The 22,626-nt window shown below is 39.3% G+C and overlaps 1 protein-coding gene across 1 annotated transcript in view; it reads right to left on the reverse strand.

Moving 5' to 3' along the window:
• The window catches only part of WDR27 (WD repeat domain 27), a 61,150-nt gene extending 42,385 nt beyond the window's left edge, over window positions 1–18,765 (reverse strand). The window contains exons 1-18 of the mRNA XM_033144218.1: window positions 18,497–18,765; window positions 17,749–17,947; window positions 16,934–17,075; window positions 15,567–15,691; window positions 15,220–15,333; window positions 14,776–14,827; window positions 12,886–12,956; window positions 11,838–11,949; window positions 10,828–10,960; window positions 9,784–9,887; window positions 9,217–9,284; window positions 7,392–7,525; window positions 6,710–6,777; window positions 5,589–5,667; window positions 4,767–4,841; window positions 4,404–4,510; window positions 4,025–4,114; window positions 522–643 (exon numbers count right to left, since the gene is read on the reverse strand). Coding sequence (XP_033000109.1) covers window positions 522–643; window positions 4,025–4,114; window positions 4,404–4,510; window positions 4,767–4,841; window positions 5,589–5,667; window positions 6,710–6,777; window positions 7,392–7,525; window positions 9,217–9,284; window positions 9,784–9,887; window positions 10,828–10,960; window positions 11,838–11,949; window positions 12,886–12,956; window positions 14,776–14,827; window positions 15,220–15,333; window positions 15,567–15,691; window positions 16,934–17,075; window positions 17,749–17,940 — 1,788 coding nt within the window. The 5' untranslated portion in view covers window positions 17,941–17,947; window positions 18,497–18,765. The remainder of the gene's footprint in view (window positions 1–521; window positions 644–4,024; window positions 4,115–4,403; window positions 4,511–4,766; window positions 4,842–5,588; window positions 5,668–6,709; window positions 6,778–7,391; window positions 7,526–9,216; window positions 9,285–9,783; window positions 9,888–10,827; window positions 10,961–11,837; window positions 11,950–12,885; window positions 12,957–14,775; window positions 14,828–15,219; window positions 15,334–15,566; window positions 15,692–16,933; window positions 17,076–17,748; window positions 17,948–18,496) is intronic.
• Between the last annotated feature and the right edge of the window lie 3,861 nt (window positions 18,766–22,626).

A 22,626-nucleotide genomic window follows, 5' to 3' on the forward strand; every position in this document is an offset into this window, starting at 1 on the left:
CTCCTCAACCTCTTTATGACAACATACAATCAATTTCTTCTTCTTTGCATTCTCTATATTAGAGGAGGAGAACCATTTTTCAGCATTCCCTTCTTGGCAACTTTTATGGAGCCACAAGTGAGCATTGGGTGGGGTCAGAAGCAAACATGGACAAATCACAAATCTAAAATTTACCTTTGTACGTAGACTACACACTCACATACACACCTCTTTCCCCATTCCAGGCAATGGCACATGATGGAAGTGGAGCAAGTGTAACAATTTAGCAACCATTTTGAAATGGCACTCAAGTCATAACGTGCTCATGAACTACAGCACACACAGTTTTATGTGCTTGATAATTTCAGTGCCACCAGTATTGATAACTATAAATGTTAAACTATCCTAGAATTTTTTTCACAATTACTAAGGTGGCAATTGGAATTATATTCCAAACAGATACAATTGGTATGCTTTTGGGGTGCAGGCATCATAGAGAACAGTACCCCAAATCTATCTAACTTGCATGAGATGTTTATTACCAGACATAAAGCAGGTTCTGCACTGCTGACTGACCAGATCCTTAATGTTCTGTCTTCAGAAGATGAAACAAGCCAGTTGTTGTCATGGCTCCAACCAACTGAGTTAATAGCACCATCATGCCCTAACAAAAATAAAGGAAAAATGTTTTTGGAAAACAGGTCTGTCATATATTCCTAATAAATCAGAAGACTCCCCCCCCCCCCGAAAGATCATTGTTCATCTATGAGAATTCTTATATATAATAATGTATGAATTTATGTAGAGATACAAAGAGGGGTTTTAAATAATTAAATTAAAATTTCAATCCACAAAGGAAAATAATGGGTTTTCTATTAACTAATAAGATACCTATTCTTCCCACTGAGGTGGACTTAGGGAGAAATGTAATCAGTGTGGAGTCAGCCATCTCCCTTATTTGTCAAAATTCCCATCCTGGACAACTAAACTGCTTCAAAACTGTCAATTACAGAGATTGTTCACCAGAGCAGGAAGGGCAAAGAAGGGATTCATTGGCCTTACCAATAAATCCCTTTTCTTTTTGTTGCTGTGTACAATTTCACCCTCCAATTTGAATTCCTACTCCCTATAGGCTTAGGTATCATCAGGCCACATACAGGCTACATTTTCCCCTGTAAGCTAAATATTTTAGAAAATTCTTTCTAGTAGCACCTTAGAGACCAACTGAGTTTGTTCCTGGTATGAGCTTTCGTGTGCATGCACACTTCTTCAGATTCTTCAGTATCTGAAGAAGTGTGCATGCACACGAAAGCTCATACCAGGAACAAACTCAGTTGGTCTCTAAGGTGCTACTAGAAAGAATTTTCGATTTTGTTTTGACTATGGCAGACCAACACGGCTACCCACCTGTAACTAAATATTTTAGTGAGAAGAGATGACTTGCCCATTCTTCATTTTGTTAATTCTCATGTCCTGGTACTGTCTTTCTTGTAGAACTTTCTTTGGCCATAGGAGGTTTACTCAAAACTTGCTTGTTCAGAGGAGAGGCCATTAGCAGATCAGAGACTGATCACAACATGCCGTTAACCAAATATTTATATAAATTTCCCATTATGTAGGGAAATCAATTTTCTAGTACTGGAATGCAATCAGTAAAATATGCAATGGCATAATGCTTCTTTCTGGCTCCACTAGGATGCCTGGTTTAACAGGCATGGAAACTGACGTTAAATAGCTAGTATCTATGTATTTTTCCATTTATGCAATTGCAGTCTGAGCTGGTTTATACTGAAAAAAGTATAAACATAAACAATTTTTTTTGTTTGCCCTTCATGAAAATTTCTCAAGGCAATTACACATCCCAGACTTTCCCAGTATTGTCAGCCATTCTTATGGAAAATCTGACACCTGAGAAACCAAGAAAATGGAATTTCCCAACCCTACTTAGAGCATCTCTAAAGCCTGGGATCTGGGGAAAGAAACAAGAATAGCCTGATTCTGCCCACCTGCCCACAGCTGCTCTGACTCTATTTAAAAGCAATTTATTATTATGAAAAATTCTGAGGCAGAGATATAAATACACATAGCAAAAGTATGAGATTTGTGACACACTTGTTCTTGTTTTTTCAGAAGCCTAGGTTTAGAATCAGAGAAGTCTCTGAATGTTTTACTTTATACACTTCAGTAATATGTTTAACAGAATATACAGTGCAGTTGGAATTTTACCATGATGTACAGGAATATATTCCCTAAATTTTATTTCAAGTATAAAGATTGCCTCCGACTACAGTTTTTTTTAGCCAGGCATTCTGATATAAACATACTGCAAGTTGGTAGCAGTATAAAAGCATAGTTAGCCTAAACCTGTTGTTGCTACAGTGTTAAGACTGTATCATCTTTAATTGTGCTTCACATGCAAATCAGAGTTGTAACTGAACTGCAAGTTTCATCAACACTTATGGAAAAAATAAACTTCTCTCTTTACAAAGGGAAGACTGGTATTGTAGAACATTAATTTAGCAACTTCAGTTCAGTGTGGCCACTTCATTTTTCAATCCTATAAACTGTAAACGAATTCAAAGTGTTAAAAGAGCCGATCTAACATCCCATTGTCATAACTCAGCACACATTATTTACAAAGGTGAAAACTGTAAATGTTAAAGATACAGTATTTTAAAGTCCTAGACTGCCCCCTAGTGCACTGAATTTAAATTTGCAATATATATGTATGCATTTCACTTTTAAATTTATACGCTGATTCTCCATTTTTGTCACAACCAATCTCCATTAGCTACGAACGAAGGGTTTGAGTCTCACTAGTGTAAAATAGGGCCAAGCTGAAATACTCCCCTTGTTTCTGTGAGTTTTCGGGGGGGGGGGGTTGAGATGTAAACCTACTGAAAGCAGTGGGAGACCTTCTTCAGGGCATTGCTAACCAACAGCCGTTATTGTTCTTCCCAGGATCCCCTGGAAGTGGTGTCATTCCAAGGCATTCTTGGTTGAGGTGGTGACTCTACTGGCAGCCTTTATTTTTTTTGGCAGCCACAATTTCCCCATGGGATGCCTTAGACAAGGCACTGTTCCCAGGCTTTTGGAATGACAGGGGGTGGCGGCAGAGGATATTGTAGTCCCTGGTGGGCAGGCACTGAGAGCAATTGTGCTGCTGCCGAGCTGGCGAGACTAACAGGGAAAATTCAAAACCAGCAGGACCAGATTTTCCTAAAGGACTGGAATAAATTTATGTTGTATCTGAAAGACAATTGTAATTACTTAACATCACTTGCAGGGTTGCAAGACGTTTTGTAAGGAGGACTTTATAAATTATTGTGAAAAGCATTAAGATTAGCTCATGTAAGATTGGATTTATAGCAATAAGCATAGTAATAAAATGCAAAATCAGAAAGAAATTTAGAAAACTGTTAGAAGGGGTTGAAGGAAGTCTTAGGCTGTGATAGCCAAAGATTTGTTATGCTTTGGAGTTGTTGTGTTGAAAAATTTGTGCAAAAATCAATTTAAAAATTATATTAAAAATAAAATAAAAAAGAGAGCAGCTCTGCTGCTACCACCAGTAAAGATGCCCACACCTCCAAGGAAACTCTGCTTCCACAGCCCCTGTAAGCTCCCTTCAAACCTTTTCAGTGATTTAATCAACCCCTGAAAACAAACAGAAGAAAATTCAACCTTCCAGTCAGGTTTGGCAATATAAGACAAAATAGGTAAATTAGTGGAAATGAAACCGAACATGGTGGCCTTCAATGTTCTAAAATGAAAAAGAAATCATAGCAATAATATACAGTACTAGCGCTAGTAACAGGTAGTATAGTAAAAACAACATTTGCTTAAAATGCTGTATCTTGCACTAATAGGAATACCTGCTTAGGGAAGTTTTAAATCTGTGATATTTTAATGTATTTTAATATTTGTTGGAAGCCGCCCAGAGTGGCTGGGGAGACCCAGCCAGATGGGCGGGGTACAAATAATAAATTATTATTATTATTATTATAAATAGAAGACCTAAGACTGAAAAAGGCTGGAATTAATTTACCTGAATAAACAGTTGGTGTTCCTGTAAGATTTGAATTGAATGCCAGCAAAGTTTTGTCAGCCAAGCCACAAGCCAACAACTCTCCATCCCCTGTAAGAATGAGTATAGGAACTTAATCTGATAATTCTAAACCATGAATATACCAAATCATTTTTTTAAAAAAATATTGTAGTTATATATATGCTGCATTTAAAGAATTCATCAGAAGTCAATGGGATGTATTTCTGTGTAGACATGCATAGGATTGTGTAGTCAGTGCTGAAAATCAAGGCAGGCTTGCTGTCTGAATGAACCTTAATGAGTCCTATGTACGTAAAAATGATTTTTAACAGGTGAATGCTGCAGACATCTAACGTAATGCATGAACATTTTTCTATACCTGAATACTGAATACAGCATATAGAAGTTGGCTTATCAGCTACAATAATCTGTCTCTCAGATTTGTTTGGAGGAAAATTGACATGTGGATATTCTTCTTTATTTCGTCTTCAACAATAAAGAAACAGAAGAACATTTAAAAAGATAAAAGTACAAATTGTGATGTACAGTTAAATGTATTACAATTAAATTTACAATATCCTCTCATTGACAAATGTCAGTGTAAAAGAAGTTACATACTGCTAAAGTAATTTTAATGCCTCTTTTATTTGGAATCCCCCCCACTGTGTAAATGCAGGATAATACTAGTTCTGCTTCAGTGTCATTAATCCATTTGTTCAGAAATATCATTTTTATTGCTTACCGTTTGCAACTTCTCTTGCACTTCAGTTCCAGATTGTTTTGCTTTGCATTGGTCTTTGGAGAGAACATGGTCATTCTGCAGTGGAAAACAGTGAGCAATAGTCCATAGGGCCAAACAAGACCTGACAATAAATGTCTCTTTGCATTTAATGTATAGGTTTGTAAAAGTGCAAACACATCAGCTAGGATACCATGTTTTCCTAGCTCACTAGAGACAAGTGAAAATAATGTAAACGTCCAGTAACTTCATTTTCTATGAATTACGAAATGATTGTAACATTTTGGTGTTACTGTTACAACAGTGAGTTGAATCCAAAAGTTCTCTTCCTCAAAAGGAAACTTCACAGAATCTCAACTTTCATTTTTTTAAAACAGTTTCTAGTCTTTATGGCTGCTAAGCTATGCTTAAAAATGTATAGATAATGCCTGCTGAAACCTCAGAAGTCAGAGATTTCCAGGTGACTGAAAGGTTTCAGTGAACTACATATTTCCTAGCCCCACCCCATCACTAAGAAATCCAAATAAATTATGAAAAATAGTGATATTTGTAGACCAAGCTATGCAGATTTTGCTAAAATTGCATAATTTTAGACTTACAATTTTAATTTATTTGTGAATGTGCCAGTTTCCTGAACAAGCATTTCTTTAAACCTTAGTTTTAATAGTGGCAAGCTAATATTTTTTACTCTGTAGCCCATTTTACATTACATTTTCCATATGTCATATACGCTGTGACAGTCATGCAGCTTCTCTTTCTACAATAAAATTTAAAAATTGATCTCAAAACACTAAAAATAATTATACTGACATAATATGTACTCACTGTGGCGCTGATGTGTAACCTGAGGACTTAATTTTATTATGGAAGACCAGCGGCTGGTCTTTTATTGGGCCTTTTGTACCTGAGTTTAAAAATAAATAAATAAATAAATAAATGTTACAATTAAGGAACAATAAATAAATATGTTTAACACATAGTTACAAATATGAATACCCAGGAAGTTCAGGTTACTTTGTTTCAGTTTTTAAGATGTTGAATTTCTGCTATATAATTCTGTCTTTTAAAAGCATAATTATTTTTAAATTGAACAAACAGGATGCTCTGTGCAACAGGCCTGAGTTCCAGACTGCAAATCTGCAGTCCCTGTTTGTGTAGCCTCCCTCACTGCTTCAATTGAGGGGAATGTTTCCCATACGTACCGGTATTTATTTTGTCTCCAGTGCAGAGAGCATTAATATTATTTGATTTCTTATACACAGCCCTTCCTCTAATGTCCACAGTGACTAATAATAAAAATAATACAAAAACGAAACAATACAAAATATCATACTGTATAATGTCAGCATTACATTATACATAAGATGTCCATCCCTCAATGTTCCAGAAGTCTACAGGAACAAATAGGTTTTAAGGTTTCAGCTGAGCAAAAATAATGTGTGGGTCAGCCTGATCTCAAGACTGAGGAGGTTTTAGAGCCAGGTATCATCAATGACTAGGAAAAATCTTGCATCAAGTAGAACTCCACATGTACATGATCTTGCATCCAGAAATTATTGCTGGATATACTGGAATAATCTGATCTTACATCAACTTACCTGGGAATATCTTCTACCAAAACATTTATTTATAAATTAATATATAATCTAATTCTTCAGTCCAAAAACCTCAAACCAGCTAACAAAGTCAGCAATAAGAACAGAACAGAAAGAATACTAAAAAAAAGAACAGAAAGAATAGCACATCCCCAGAAAAACAAACTAACAGACAAACAAACAAACAAACAAAAGATGACTGGTTACCACCCCAGATACCTAGTCTGGTACCAGCTGTGTTCCCAGGTGGTACTGGGTCTTAACACATCCCTTTTGGATGCTTCTTCACCTCAAACAAAGAATAGCTATTTAAAGTAAGTGCCAAACTAGTTGAAAGTTTACCAAACTTACCTTTTTTACTTACAAGTTGACTTTTTTCTTTCTTCAGGCACAAAGGAGAAGTTGGCAGAAGAGAGCACCTAAGAAGAGACACATTTCTTTACCCTGGCTTTGGACACGGGAGATGTGCATTTTTAGGACCCACCTTAATTTTGTAATCATATGCTATTTTAAATTGTTTTTAACATTGGGCTTCAATTGTTGTAACCCACACTGGGATGGGTGGGTTAATAACAACAAGTCTAACAAATCAGAAGACTCATATATATAAACCATTTATGAAAGAGCAGTATTAGTGACTTTGGGGGACTGCTAGAAACACTGATTTCCAAAATCATGAGCTTGAAAATCAATACTTGAAGCTGATGATTACAACCCATCAACCCAGAAAATCACAGGAGTTTTGTGTTGTAATTTCACTTGATAAAATCTGGGGCAGTATTCTGGTATCCCGTCCTTTCCCACCATTTAGCACAACATGGTGGTATATCAAAAAGCCACATTTTCATTATGCAGCAGGTAATCCCATGTAAAAGGAACATTAGCATCTGGGATAGAAGCACTAATGCAACAATCCCCATATCTAAATGTACCCTATATCTATCAGTTTATCTTCTAACCTGTGACAGATGCTAGCTGTATGGTGGAATGGGTAGAGATTCAAATAAAACCAAGTGACTTAATGATTCATTACCTGGCAACTACAGAAAGGCCTTTCTCACTTCTACTTAAATGGAGTTCACTCTGCTGGGATCTCAACAGGGCAGGAACATTAATCTCCAGTAAGGCAATTCTATTCTCAAACATTGAAGTTAGCAAACAGAACACCTGCAGAGACATGTCCATGAAGCATTTCTCCCTTCAAACCAAAATAATGCCAACATAGTAAACAGTAATCAGTTGTTTGTATCCTAATGTCTGTGGGCGGAGTTCGGCTCATGGAACAGGACTTTCCCATCTCCCCTTTCTGTGCATCCCCCTCAACACCTCTGAAATCCACCCTTCGGGACAATGTGGGATGTAGTGTGCAGGGCTGCAGAAGGGTAGGGAAATTGGTGAAAATCAGGAATCCTCACACAGGAGACCTTTGGATCCAAGCCATTAGAATTTGTAAGACACGGGCTATTTCAGTGTCATGCATGTGTGTATGAAGCTCTGCATTCATTTTACTTGGGACTTGTCTACACCAGAGTTCACTGTGTGTTTGCAGCTGTTTGCCTTCCCATTTAATCTGCACAGTCCACATGACATTACTCTCTAACAGCACCAATCTTGATGCTTTCCCCCTGTAAACTGAGGTTTACCTGATACGGGGATAATCTGATGAACTGGGGGAACTGAACAACAAATTTGAGGTCACATACTATTTGTTTTGATGTTTCTGGGTGGATGGATCAATCCCCACTGTCTACTACTCCCTTTTTCAAACCTATCCAAGCCTTTAAGGTTACCAGATTTTTTTCAATGAATCCAGGGACACTTTTAAACTTCCTACTAAATAGATGGATTTTGTCAGGGGGACTGTCCCCGGGAAATGGGGATGTCTGGTAACCTTACCTACTTCCTCAATTCTTTCATTTCTTTTCCATTTGTACCCCTATTTCCAGCGCACTACTGAACAGAAGACTGTAGGCTTATACATATATTAATTTTTATCCCTCATATATTATTATATATAATATATAATAATAATTAATATATAATATATAATAATTAATATATTTATATTAATTAATATTAATTTATTAATTATATTAATTAATTAATATTAATTAATATAAATATATTAATTTTTATCCCTCATATTTGCACAAAACTAGAAAACTGCACAAGCAAATTCACAATTGTCTGACTGTGTGCTTTTGCACATTTCTTGTTGGGAAAGTGTTTTCTAAAATATAAAAAATAAAGATCTATGCGCAACTATATACACGCACGCCCTGTTGGTACTTTATTATCAAAATAAAATCAACAAATGAGAAGGCAGGGACAAACACAAAAGGGAATGCCTACTGGTATGAATAAGAAAGATCGAAGTTGCTCTGCATATACAAACTTGTGGTGTAGACTAATTCAAATAGGAAAAATGTGGATTGACAGCTAAATAATGCTCAAAGGCAGAGAATCCCAGATACTTTGGATAGCAAAATTGGAAAATATTTATGCCTTAGGTCTGGGAGAACTGTAGCTGATTAGAGCTAACACAACAGAGCTAGTGATATAAACCAACAGCATAATTCTTTTTTTATTAGTATTTCAGTGTGGGATTTTTTTATGACTTCTGTGAAGAATTGCATCACTACTGCTATATTCTCCATCACTGCCCACTATATTCTCAAAAAAATTATTCTTTGGAGAGACAGCATAACCTTATCTAAAAGTGTATCACATATGTGAGGTTTGCTTTCCCCCCAAATTTAAGGTTCCTCTAAATTTTCAGTTTCAAGGAAGAATAATAAAAAACTGTGCTATAAACAATAAAAAATAATATTTAAAAATAATTTCAATACTGTACTCACCTTGCCATTGATTGCCTTCCTCATTAAAGCACATGATCCAGCAAACTGAATGCTGAGGGCACTGAAATCTTTACACACACAAAACCCAATGTTATAAAACGTTTTTTTCCTTTGCTATTATAGAAAAGTTCCACATTAAATTAAATACTGGCTACAAGGCTTTCATCATATGTATGGTAAGTCAATATAATTCCACTGATTTCATCAACCTAATGCCAACGCATAAACTTCCAGTGCAATAACAAGTCAAACCTGCTAGCAGACAAGCACACCTCTGTAATTCTAATTACCGGTAGCTAGTAGAAACAGAAACAAGACAGTCACACATGAACAATGAGCCTTGGGTTAATGTTTGCACAACAGAACTTCTCCCTCCTTTCCTGTCCCCTGCAGCTCTCTGTCCATCAGCAAAATCTGCTCCAAAGGGGCAGACTTTGGGGGAGCACACAGAGAGAGCAGAGAAAGGAGAATTTCTGTTGTGCAAATGGAACTCCGCTTATGCAGTAATGGATGCAAGCCCCTGACTTTCCATATGTAAATCACACCAAGCTGTAATAATAATCATACCTCTGTAATGTAAAACAGCTTCCAATTCAAAATTTGCCATGTTAATTATGAATAAACCAGTAGAGCTTCCTATCCACAAGCATCGGGCATTCATGGTAGGCAAACTAATTGAAAATAAAAAGAGAAATCGTGTGTCTATTTTTTTTTTTAAATGGCATTCTCTTCCTCACAGATACAATGAACACATGAACATGTGTTCTTCCTTTCAATTAGGAACATTTAGGATTTCAGAAAGAAGATATTGATGATTGAACCTAGGACCTTCTGCATGCTATAGCCTGCTAAGCTATAGCCTGCACTTTAAACTATGTTTATGTTTATGTTTAAAAAGAAAGGTGCAGTGTCAAGATGATGAGGGAGGGAAGTTAGGAGAGAATAGAGTGGTTTTATGTGGCTCATCAGCTGCATAGATATAAATGAACACCGACATGAAGATAGTAATTTAAGGTTAGGAGTTATGATGCATTAAGTGTGAAATTTTATTTGTAATTTGCTTATTCAAGGGTTTGACACTACACATTATTAAAATGGCATGCAAGTCCTCCATACAATGTCTTCAGATTACATTAAAAAGTCATCACCTACTATAAAATATTACGGTAAAGGTAAAGGTACTGGACCATTAGGTCCAGTTGTGTCTGACTCTGGGGTTGCGGCGCTCATCTCGCATTAATGGCCGAGGGAGCTGGTGTACAACTTCCAGGTCATGTGGCCAGCATGACAAAGCTGCTTCTGGCGAACCAGAGCAGTGCACAGAAACGCCATTTACCTTCCCGCCGGAGCAGTACCTATTTATCTACTTGCACTTTGATGTGCTTTCGAACTGCTAGGTGGGCAGGAGCTGGTACCGAGCAATGGGAGCTCACCCTGTCACAGGGATTCGAACCGCCGACCTTCTGATCAGCAAGCCCTAGGCTCTGTGGTTTAACCCGCAGCACCACCCATGTCCCTACTATAAAATATTACCTACACAAAATTCTTATTATTATTCTCTTTTACATAACATACAATATCAAGCAGTGAATGAAAACCTAGCGCACTTACCTGTGTTCTTCATCACCTACATTTATTGACCTGTCACAGAGTTCAATTCTGAGAACTGGAAAGGTAGTTTCAACTGTTTCTTCTTCCCTTAAATCATTTGAAGTATACGCCTTAGAAGGTTTCTGAATCTCATCTAGGGGAAACAGACAATGCCTATTAAACTAGAAACAAGTTGTTTAAGACATTTAACGAAAGTTAGAAGCAATAGCTAAGTTCATAGCTATGCACTGCTGCTATATAAAGCCCTAAACGGCCTCGGTCCTGTATACCTGAAGGAGCGTCTCCACCCCCATCATTCAGCCCGGACACTGAGATCCAGCGCCGAGGGCCTTCTGTCTGTTCCCTCACTGCGAGAAGCAAAACTACAGGGAACTAGGCAGAGGGCCTTCTCGGTAGTGGCGCCCGCCCTGTGGAACGCCCTCCCATCACAGGTCAGGGAAATAAACAACTACCTGACATTCAGAAAAAACCTGAAGGCAGCCCTTTTTAGGGAAGTTTTTAATGTTTGATATTGTTGTATTTGGTTTCTGTTGGAAGCCGCCCAGAGTGGCTGGGGAAATCCAGCCAGATGGGCGGGGTACAAATAATAAATATTATTATTATTATTATTATTATATAACTCATCTGGCAGAGCTGTCTAGCCTGGGAAACTTGTGCTAGCAAAACACAGCTCCAAATTAGCTTCGATAATACAATTTTCAACTAGTATAAGACAATTTCTGTGTACACAGCAAGAGATGGTATCATACGGTCAATTGACTGTGACTTGGGAGCTGACAAAGTTCACACATATTCACATTATAAGTAAAGGCCTCCTTCAAGATCAGTCTTTCTGAGCTCTCTATTTCAGACGCTGTCTTTATTTGTGTGCCTGTATTATCAATTCCTATGACATCTGGATATAAAGTTAATCCAGATTCATAAAAAGTATCTATATGAAAAATACATTTTAACCATGTCATTGGCTAACTAGTAATATTTTAAAATATTTTCCAGAAGCATCATGTTACCCAATTGTTCGGATTTCCTTATTTTGTTGTAAAACTTTTCTCTCTCTTTCTTTATATTTATATGCACCACACAGCGATACTGATGCCCACTAATCAAGCTGAAGATCCAAAGCTGAAAGAGAGAATAAAACTATAAACTAGCTTTCTGCACTTCTCTTTTAATAAGTAAATGTTTCTGGTATTATCATCTTAATACAGTGGTGTGGCCAAATGCCAAATCCTATAAATATAATAAATTTTATCTCAAACATAAATTTCCATATTCTCCAACTTGTTCAGGAAATGGTATTTTGGCAACCAACTTTTTTCAGGCAATCAGCTCAAGTTGACTGTCTTTGATTTGGGCTAGATTTCTTCCTATATACCAGGCTTCCTCAACCTCGGCCCTCAGCCCTCCAGATGTTTTTGGCCTACAACTCCCATAATCCCTAGCAGGACCAGGATGGTGGCAATTGTCGTCTCAAAACATCCAGAGGGCCAAGGTTGAGGAAGCCTGCTATATACATTGTGCAGACCCCATTGGAGGATTTGTAATGCCTCATCACAATTTAGGATTTGCATAATGTCTGGGGAGGAGAACAGAGCGAAAGAGAAGTTAGGTTGCACAACAGCAATGGCCATGGCATAGGAGCAAAAAGGGAGGGACAAACAGCAGAAGTTTAAGTAAAGCTGGGATATAGAGGAAGAGAGAAAAATGGCAGTTTTAAACAGCAGAGATTTGAGCAAAGCAGGGATGGAGGGACACAGAGTAAAATGGCAGTTTTAAACACCAGAGGTTTGAGTAAAGCAGGGATAGGGGGCAAACAGTAAAATGGCAGCTGTAAATAACAGCAAATGTTTGAGTAAAGCAGGGATGCAGAAGTTGGAAATGGTGCTTAGTACTTAACATGTGTGTGGGGAGGAAGAGGCAGAAACTTATCATGTGGATAATGCATGTGCAAAGCAGGTTGCACAAAAGGAGGTGAGAAGAAGCAAGAACATAAGGATGTAGATGAAAACAGGGGTATACAACTCAAATTACATGTCAAATTCCCAGAATGCTTCTTACCTGTCCATCTGCACATCCAGTGATAATCTGTTTATTTTCTTCATCAATGAAGAGACTCAGAAGAGGAAATGCTAGAGAAAAAGAGGCAGAAAATATGGGAAAGAAAAAGAAATAAGGAACCAGTGGGACTAAACAGAAAATCCTCACTATCAAATCAATACAACAGTAAAACACAGAAACAAAAAATAATTAATACTCAATATAATTTTGCATCCCAATATAATGATATTTTATGGATACAGGAACTCCATAGCACACATAGCTGCAACATCACATAGCAGATCCAATTGAGTGTTTTCTTTTGAGATCTGCTGTCTCCGCTGAAATTAACAGGATGGCACTTTGGAATGGAGAAATTCTACATATGCATGAAAATATATGTGAAGACTCTGGGTCATGGCAACTAAGTACAATTATTGCTGTCACTGGGAGTAGCATGGAGAATGGGAGTAATGATATGGAACTGAATGTACGGTATATTGCATTGTGTTGTTCTAACAATTTCTTGTTGCTTTGTTGTTTTCATCCAAATACTAATAATGGAATGGATTAAAATGATCATCTCTTAGGCTTTTTCAATTAAAAAACCCAACATGGAATCCAATTGGTTATCATATAGAGAACTTTTGTCTGTGGAAAATAATAGTGTACGGATAAAGCCATATGAAGAACTAAAAAACAAGCTAACGGGCTGGTTAGAGTACCACCAATTGAATAGTATATTTGCAACAGACATGAAAACACAGGGATTTAACCAAGAAAAATCTTGGCTAGAAAAGGAGGTCGTTCAAAATAACACCAAGACGTTATCCAAAACTTATGATTTTCTGCTGGAATGGAATTTAAAGGACGAGGAGATTAAGAGCGTAATGATAAGGTGGGCAATTGACGTCGGTTACAATATTGAATTTAATAAATGGTCGAGGCTTTGGAACAACGGAATTAAATTTACAGCATGCACATCACTTAAAGAAAATTTGTACAAAATGATATACCGCTGGCACCTCACACCAATTAAATTGTCGAAATTATATAAATCAGGAAGTAAAAGATGCTGGAAATGTGAGGAGAAGGACGGGGAATATTTTCACTTGTGGTGGCCATGTGACCAAGTAAAACAGTATTGGCAGAATATATACAATGAACTCAAAAAAATACTTAAATACACGTTCAAGAAAATACCGGAGGCTTTCCTCCTAGGAATGGTAGGGGGTGAGATAAAGAAATGTGATCAAAAGTTTTTTTTGTATGCGACTACAGGGGCGAGACTTTTACTAGCACAGGTCTGGAAACAGAAAACAATACCAACTGTGCAGCAATGGCAACAAAAAATTACAGAATATATGGAAATCGCAAAAATTACAATGAGAGTCAGACAACAAGGGGAAGAAACGTTTAGAAACGAATGGGGAAAATTTATAGATTATTTGGACAAGATTTGTAAGATATGAATGGATGTCATAAAACACTCGGCGTATAGATAGATAAAAGAATATTTAAGAAATAAGGAAAGTTATCTAAGATAAATACCAGAATGTGAGAACAAAAAAGAACCCGATAAGGGAAAACTTTATCAGTGGTAAAAGGAATTGAAGTGCAAAATATAGAAAAATGATTTAGAGAAGACATAAGAGGGAAGAAGGGAAGGGATGGAAATCTTAAGTGTAAAAGATAAGAGCGATATATATTTTTTGTAATATAAGTTTTATACATAAGTTGCATTTATAAGTTGTATGTTGCATCCTGTTCTTTTTTTGTCAAATTTAAATGAAAAATCGATAAAAATTATTTACAAAAATAAAAATAAAAAATGATCATCTCTTATGTCAAGTATTATTCTATATCAAAAAGAGGTTGGTTGATATTGATTCATTATTTTTAAAAGCATACCTGTTATTACTGCTGACTGATATATTAACAGTCCAGTACAATAGTCCCATACCTTTTGGGAGGAAAACATGGTCAGTTTATATAATAATGAATGTAACCAATGTAATACTTTATAAAAGCCACTTGATTTTTCTATTGATTCCATGGAATGGGAACAGAAGCCCACAGACCAAGCAATGGAGAAAAATTAATTATGACTGAACAGTAGCGTTCAGTTTTAATATCTGATCATGGAAAGCAGATGTGAAGATTATATAGTATAGCCAGTCTTTATTTTCCTTCTTCTAATTAGAATATTCTTTATAGTAAAACAAAGCATATTAGCACTATATGGTTTAATATTTGAGTGCTTCTCCTTTTGTCTTAACATCATACTAAGCCTCACAGCCTAAGCCAAAATAAAAATATTTTTTTAAAAAAAACCAAAAAAGAGAATTTCCTTGCCTTAAAACTTCTATCTTCAGAAACTGATATAAGTCTATTTTTTTCCCAAGGACAAAACTCAGCAGCAGTCACTGGAGCCAGGTGGCCCTCCAATTCAGCAAGTATAGCCTCATCCTGCAATTGATCCCAGAAGAAAAACAGTTAAAATTTCAAAATAAAATTGGTAGTGTTTGATCCCAATAAATGTGAGAAGTTCAAGCAATATACTTGTCCATCACTTGTGAAAAATACAGCTACTTGATGGACAAGAGTACAACTTGCTTTCAAATGATTTCTACTTCTTTTATGACAAAGATAGCTATATTACAGTATCACACTGTGGTATGTTTGACAACATAGGCTCTCACCTTTGCATTTAGCATGTATATCCGATTGCCAGCACATACTGCCACTGTCTTATCATCTGGACTAAATCGAACATAAAGCACCATTCCCAAAAGTGTTCCTATAACAATGCCTTCTGGCATTACCCCTGCAATATTTGAAACATAACGCTAAATTATCATGACTATTTGACAAAACTAAAACTTCAATAGTTATGTGAAAGCTAATAATTTTTAATAGCATATAACGTCATATATACATTTTAATGGACTAATTAACACACTGGTGTCTCAAGCAATGTAGGCTGCAATCCTAACCATGTCAGCATAGAAATAAGTCTCACCTAATTCAATGGAGTTTACTTCTAGGTATGTGGGTTTAGGATTGCAACCTCAGTGGCGTAGTGAGCCACTCGGCCGCCTGGAGCGGCAAACGCAGGGGCACCCCCTGGGGGCAGGGTGCCGCTCTATAGCGTGCGTGCGTCATGACGTCACGACGCATGCACTATAGAGCAGTGTTTTTCAACCTTTTTTGGGCAAAGGCACACTTGTTTCATGAAAAAAATCACGAGGCACACCACCATTAGAAAATGTTTAAAAAAATTAACTCTGTGCCTATACTGACTATATATAAAGTAATTTTTCAATTTTTCCCACGGCACACCAGGCAACATCTCGCGGCACACTAGTGTGCCACGGAACAGTGGTTGAAAAACACTGCTATAGAGCACTGTCGGGCGCGAGCAGCCGCCGCATGGACAGGCTGCGGCAGCCCATTCGGGCTGCTGCTCGCGCCCGGCAGCCTTGCGAGTTGCCGCGCGAGCAGCCACCACACGGACGGGCTGCCTGCCGCTCCTGCCCGGCAGCCCGGATGGACTGCACAAATGTGGACATGCACAGTCCGTCCAGGCTGCTGCACATGCGCAATCTGGCCGTGCGGCAACTCGCAAGGCTGCTGGGCGCGAGCAGCAGCACGGACAGGGTGCCGGGCCGCGGGGCTCAGCTTGGGCGTCACAGGGGGGTGCCCAGAGTGTCGCCCCCCTACAGGGTGGAACAGGGGGCAGAGAGCACCTAACGCCCCCACCTTGCTACGCCACTGTGCAACCTATACAATTCTATTCAGAAGTAAACCCTAAATACTCTGAAGTAAGTGGACAGAATTACAGCCAAAAACATACAAAAAAACCTCTGTACCATTGTTCTTTTTTTTCCTTCTGTAATACAGCAAAAAGACAAAACTAACAGAAATTAGTTTAAAACTCAACAAAACCTTCACTCAGCATCTCCTACAATCATGGAATCTTCCCTCTTGATAAGCTCCATTTCACAAGCATAAATCAAGGCTGGTTAGGAGAATCCTGCCCACTAAATTTTTATCACAAAGTGTTCACCTTGTAAAAACTTCTTCATGCATTCATCCAGATTCCACACTATTACGTAGTCACGTGAAGCGGAGCAAATGAGGAGTGGATTGTCTTTGCTCCCAAATGCCAATGCAGTAATTGAATGGTGATGCCCTAGTAAGTGTAATGGCTGACAAAATTTGGTAATTTGAAATAGTTATAAAATATGCAGCTAATCAATCAGTTTCTTCCAAAATATTCATTTTAGTTATACAAACTATCTCTTGATCTCGAGTGATTTATAGAATTTAAATACAAACATTTCAAACATATATTAAAAATATATACAGCTAAAATACCTCCAATCTAATAACCAACTAGCAAATATCTGCCCACTTTTAAAGGCTTAGCTTTTTCAGGGAAAGCAACTCATTATTGAGGACCAACATGGCTGCTAATTTTATTAGTATCAAATATGGCTATCAAATAAATGCTGCCCTTGCTTTTTCACCCCAGATGGTAGTGACCACCCCTTCTGGCTCATATACTATATTGCAGGCATAGGCAAACTCGGCCCTCCAGAGGTTTTGCGACTACAACTCCCATCATCCCTAACACGAACAGTGGTCAGGGACAATGGGAATTGTAGTCCCAGAACATCTGGAGGGCCGAATTTGCCTATGCCTGCTATATTGCCTCCTAAGCAGTTTCCATTCATTTTCAAAGAATTTGCACAGGAGCACTGCACAGTGGATTGCATTCTTTGGAACATTGTTGTTGTTCTTGTTAATAAACATCTTACATGCCAATCTTACGGATTCTTGAACATAAACTAAATCCTCAGAAAGAACTAAGTTTTTAACCTGGCGGTCAGGATCATCAGTAGTATTCAAAATACAAAGCTCATTCCCATTCAAAGGAAAAGCACAATAATGCATGCTACAAGCAAGCTGGACATGTGATTCTGGCACTTTGGATCTAAAAACTTGTTTTTCAAGAACAATGCTGCTGCTACATCCTTCTTCAGCAAAACACAGGTCCACAGGGCTTTCCATTGGACAGCTGAAATAGACACCAAATTAGCATTTAATTAGAAATGCCTCATTCATTAGACTGCAGCTACATTCACAATATTTTAAAATATTAATGATGTTGAAGTAAAATGTTTATGATATTTAATAGGAAAACATAGCTAAATAAGCACATAATTATTGACCCCTTTATTAAAGGATAATAAATATGTAAGAGTAAGACAAGGGCAAAGCCTCATAGAACGCATAGTCATGACTTTGCAGAGAAGAATTCAGACCCATAGACCCATCATCTTGGGGGGGGGGGTAGCTGTGGGAGGATTTAGGTATCCTGTGCCCAGTTCTGCAAGCAGAGTTGCTCAGTCATCAGCAAGGGAGACCCAGCAGCAAGGAGTGCTCCAATGCACCCACCTATTTCAACCTGGTCTGCAAAACCCCCCAAAAGAAATGAAATTTTGCCCAATTTGATTTCAAATCATGTAGGCAAATGAAGTGTTTGTCTTCAGATCAGGGTTTGCAGGTGCTGCTGACCAGCTGATAATTTACAATGCAAATATTTACATCAAACACTGCTGCTTACCAGTTCCAGTTAAAGTACTGTGATGTCTCAAGACAGTCAAACTTTATCCATTTCCAAGAGTGAAGAGTGCAGTGTTTAGGACTGCCATATCACCATGAATGTTTGGTTTTCTGGTTTGTTTTCCTTTCTTGAAAGACCATAGTCATCCAATCATACACAACTGGATGAACATAAAATGCTGGAACTTCAGTTGTGCATTCCATTTTTGCCCATTTTTTATTTTGAAACAAAACGTGGACAAGCTGAGCTTTGTTGCCAAAGATGGGTAACTGTGAAAAGAGAACTGCTGATGATTAAACTTCAAAAAAGCAGTTTAGACAGATTAGACAGTTTCAAGTCCCTTGTTGGCAACAACATAGCAAAAGCTGACAACAAAGGATTTCCATCAGTGTTGCAGGACAGGCAACAATTTTCTTATATGTAAAAGAATTCAGTCTTTTTAAATTTTATCTTCGGTGCCAGTGTTCTACAAGAATTCAGGCTTGTTCAGTGCAATGCTGTACTAAATTATTTTGGCATCAGCTTTGTATGGGAGGACAGAACAGTATTTGCTTCCCAGGGTGGCTGGTGGGTCTCAAGCAGACAAGTGTGTGAGCAGGGGGAGGATTTTCTCTGGAACTGCTGGCAAGGGATTCGCGAATCACTGTGCTGTATGGAATTTCAGCAGCAGAAACAGAGTGCGGGAGAGGGGCTTCCTTCTCTCTCCATCTGTCTAGTTTGCAGGTGCCAATGGCTCCAACTCCCATTAGCTCCAGTCAGCGTGGCCTGGGATGATGGAAGTTAGAGGGCACCACCACAGCTGCACTCATGGGCGTACCCAAGGGGGGGCAGGAGGGGGCACCTGCCCCCCCTAGAAGCAAAAAATAACAATAATTAAATGGTTATTGGCAGCCTAAAAGGAAAAAAAGGTCTCCTAAAAAGATCAACTACCGGTCTTTCTCCCCCTCCCAAAATCTAAATAACAATTGAGCTCTGCCGACTGGCAGCCGGCCACTGCGTGTGGGGGGGGGGGTGTTGCGCCGGCTGATCGTTGCAAAGGAGCTTTGGAAACAGTTCCCCTGCATGGTGAGTTGCGATGGCTGAGGATCCTAGGAAACTGAGTTTTTCAGCCATTTGGGGGCTTTCTGTTTGGGGGGGGGAGTTTTTCTGTTTTTTGAAGCTGTTTTTGTTTGCTGTTTACACAATATGGTCAGTAATCTAAAACGAACTGAACCCCTAAAAAAGGGGGCATTCCTCATCCCCAAAAAGGTCAACAACATTGAGCTGAACCCCAAAAAACAGGGGTAGATCACTGCTGAAAGTAGATCACAGTCTCTTGGGAGTTGGCCACCCCTGGTATAAGACATGTAACTAGAATAAAAATTAAAAAATTCAAGCAAATAATTGTAATAGCTACCGTAATAAAGCACTGCTATAATTATATATAATTTTGCTAAAATTTTGGTTTCATTCGCCTTTCCGTGCTGAAATGTCACAACCTGAACGACCATGGCTTGGCCCCCCCCCCCAGTTTTGATCCTGGGTACGCCCCTGGCTGCACTCACCCCAGGTCAGTGTTTTTCAATCAGGGCTCCACATCTCCTCACACCCAGAGGTCCTAAATAAGAAAAAGACTCTGCATTTTATAATGGTGACATAAATTATTACCAGTTTTCGCTTTGTTTTGTTTTTCTCCTTTATATATGGGAATGAGAAGCAAGAGGAATCGCCGGCTGCTTCCATTGGGCAGTACTGCTGTACAGCAAGACTGCCGCTGAGAGAGTCTAAGGCCTGGCAGACATGAGTTCGAATTCTCCACTCAGCCATGAAGTTCACAGGCCAAGGTGACGTTGCGCCAGTCACAGTTTCTCAGCCTAACCTACCTCATGGGGTTGTTGTGGGGACACAATGGGCTGGTGGGGAGAGAACTGTACACCCCACCCGGAGCTCCTTGAAGGAAAGATCTAAGACTAAGTGCAGGGTCGAATTTAGGTTTGATGAGGCCCTAAGCTACTGACAGTAATGGGGCCCTTTATATGTCCAGCTGTCCTTTGTCAACAACAAACTGTCGCTGTTTTTTTGTGTTGAATATATGGTATATGGTAATTATGGACCTAATAGGTATCTAAAGCCATTTGCACATGTTGCCATGCAACCAGTCCATGCAGAATGTAGGCACCCTATATATAGACATAAGCAAACCAATTATATTTTAGGGAGCAGGCTAGCAGGCAGGGCCCATGACTTACTTCATAGGAGCCTGCACAACACAAAACACTGTTGCTGTATGTAGGTTTTGTTTTGTTTTTTATCTTATATTTTGGAAATGTACATCCAGGTTTTTTTCCTTTAATTTTTTTGGGTAGCCCCAAGAGAGTGGGGCCCTAAACTATAGCTTGTTTAGCTTATACATTAATCCGGCACTGTCTAATACAGAGCCGAAAATACTTGGGGATTCTGGCGTCCTTTTCCACCTGGCAGCGGAGTCCTTCACCATGGCTCGTGGTGTGAGAACTGGAAGGAGAAGAAGAAGCGGCCCCCTTCCCTGAGGTGGAGCAGCCCATGGCCCTCCTGCTGTGGAGGAAACGAGAGCGACGGCGGTTCGTCCGAACGCAAATTGCGCTGAGGCTCTGGCACTTGGCCGTCGCTGGATTCCGCCACCAGACCGTTGGGGGCGTGGCCTCCCGCAGGAATACTTACGTCAGCCCAAGCGCCGCGCAAGGGACGTTCAGTGATTTTCTTCTCGGAGAGCAAGGGGGCGGGGCTTGCCCCTTCCTAGCCCTGCGGACACAGGCGATTAGCGGAGAAGGAGAAACTCGGACTCGAGTCCGCCTCCGCCTCTGCCCCACAACCACCACCCGGGTACAGCCTTGGTCCGTCTCTCTTCGCCGTCCGCGGCTGCTGTGGAGACACCTCGGAAGTGAGGGGCCAGGGAGGAGGTGGTTCTAATCCTTCCCCAGCGAACGGTCGAGTGCGGGGAACAGTCCGGTTTCCTAGGTTACAGTGACGCCTACGGCGAGGCCGCGAGGCCAATTCCAGCCGCCGCCTTCGCGTCGTCCTGCTCTGAAGTTGTCAAATGAACGGAGGTTAGGTGACCACACGTGCGCGCGTCCGCCTGCCCGCCCCTTGTAGCAAGGTTCCTGCAGATTTTGCATCTCCCGCGCCGGGGAGGGAGAGACATTAAGAGGCCGACTTTCGACCATGGCTGCAATCCTATTCACATTTATTTGGAGTATGTCCAAATACTCAACACTGTATAATTTTATATACACAGTGAGAACAAATTAGAAATGCCCATCGTGCTGCTAAATTTCTTGCCCACTCGTATGTCAAACTTTTTAAAATTAAGGAAAGTGAGTTCATTAGTTCCACTGCAAAGGGGGGGAAATGTACAGTTGCAGAGTTGCAACACAGAAAACCACTGTTTTAGATCCACTGCCAGCTGACAGGTAAGAGCTGCATCTGTGCCTACCCATTTCTTCACTTGTATCAGTTTACTCTCCATAGCTATCAAAGTGAACAGCTATAACTGCATGCAGATAGGGGAAGTCATACAAGCAACCAAGGGTGCAAGGAGCTGCTGGAGCAGCTATGGCTGACTTGTTTCTCACTTGAGATCAGATAAACATTTGTTCTTGAGATCAGATAAACATTTGTTCTTCAGGTTGCAGCATAGCAGTGCTAGACTAACAGGGTTGAGGGCATTATATGAATCATTTCATTTACTGTAAACCTGTATTTCTGTGCAATGACCCCGATCCAGAGAGCCACATGAGGCAACAGAAAGCTGTGCACTACATTTTAAGTGAATGGATAAACAGTGCCAATTAATTCTTGGTGTACAGGTATCTGTTGCCTCCTGTGGTTCTCTGTGTATAAACTGCCACAAAGAAATACAGACGCTTTTAGAATAATTCATGAGATGGCGTTTGGGATGGCTGGAAGTGGGGTGCCCACACTCCCAATAAGACATTTTAAATGTACTGGATGTAGCAGATCATATGTGCAACACCTGTTTATTTACATTGGATTCCATTGGTTGGCTCAGGACAACTAGATTTAGGACTTCAGTATACATCCTATTGATTTCAATTAACTTGCATACTTTTAGTAATTGAGTGCAGCACTCTAATACAAAGCAGCCCAAATGT

The sequence above is a fragment of the Lacerta agilis genome, chromosome 3 (assembly GCF_009819535.1).
Source record: "Lacerta agilis isolate rLacAgi1 chromosome 3, rLacAgi1.pri, whole genome shotgun sequence".
Lineage (NCBI taxonomy): Eukaryota > Metazoa > Chordata > Lepidosauria > Squamata > Lacertidae > Lacerta > Lacerta agilis.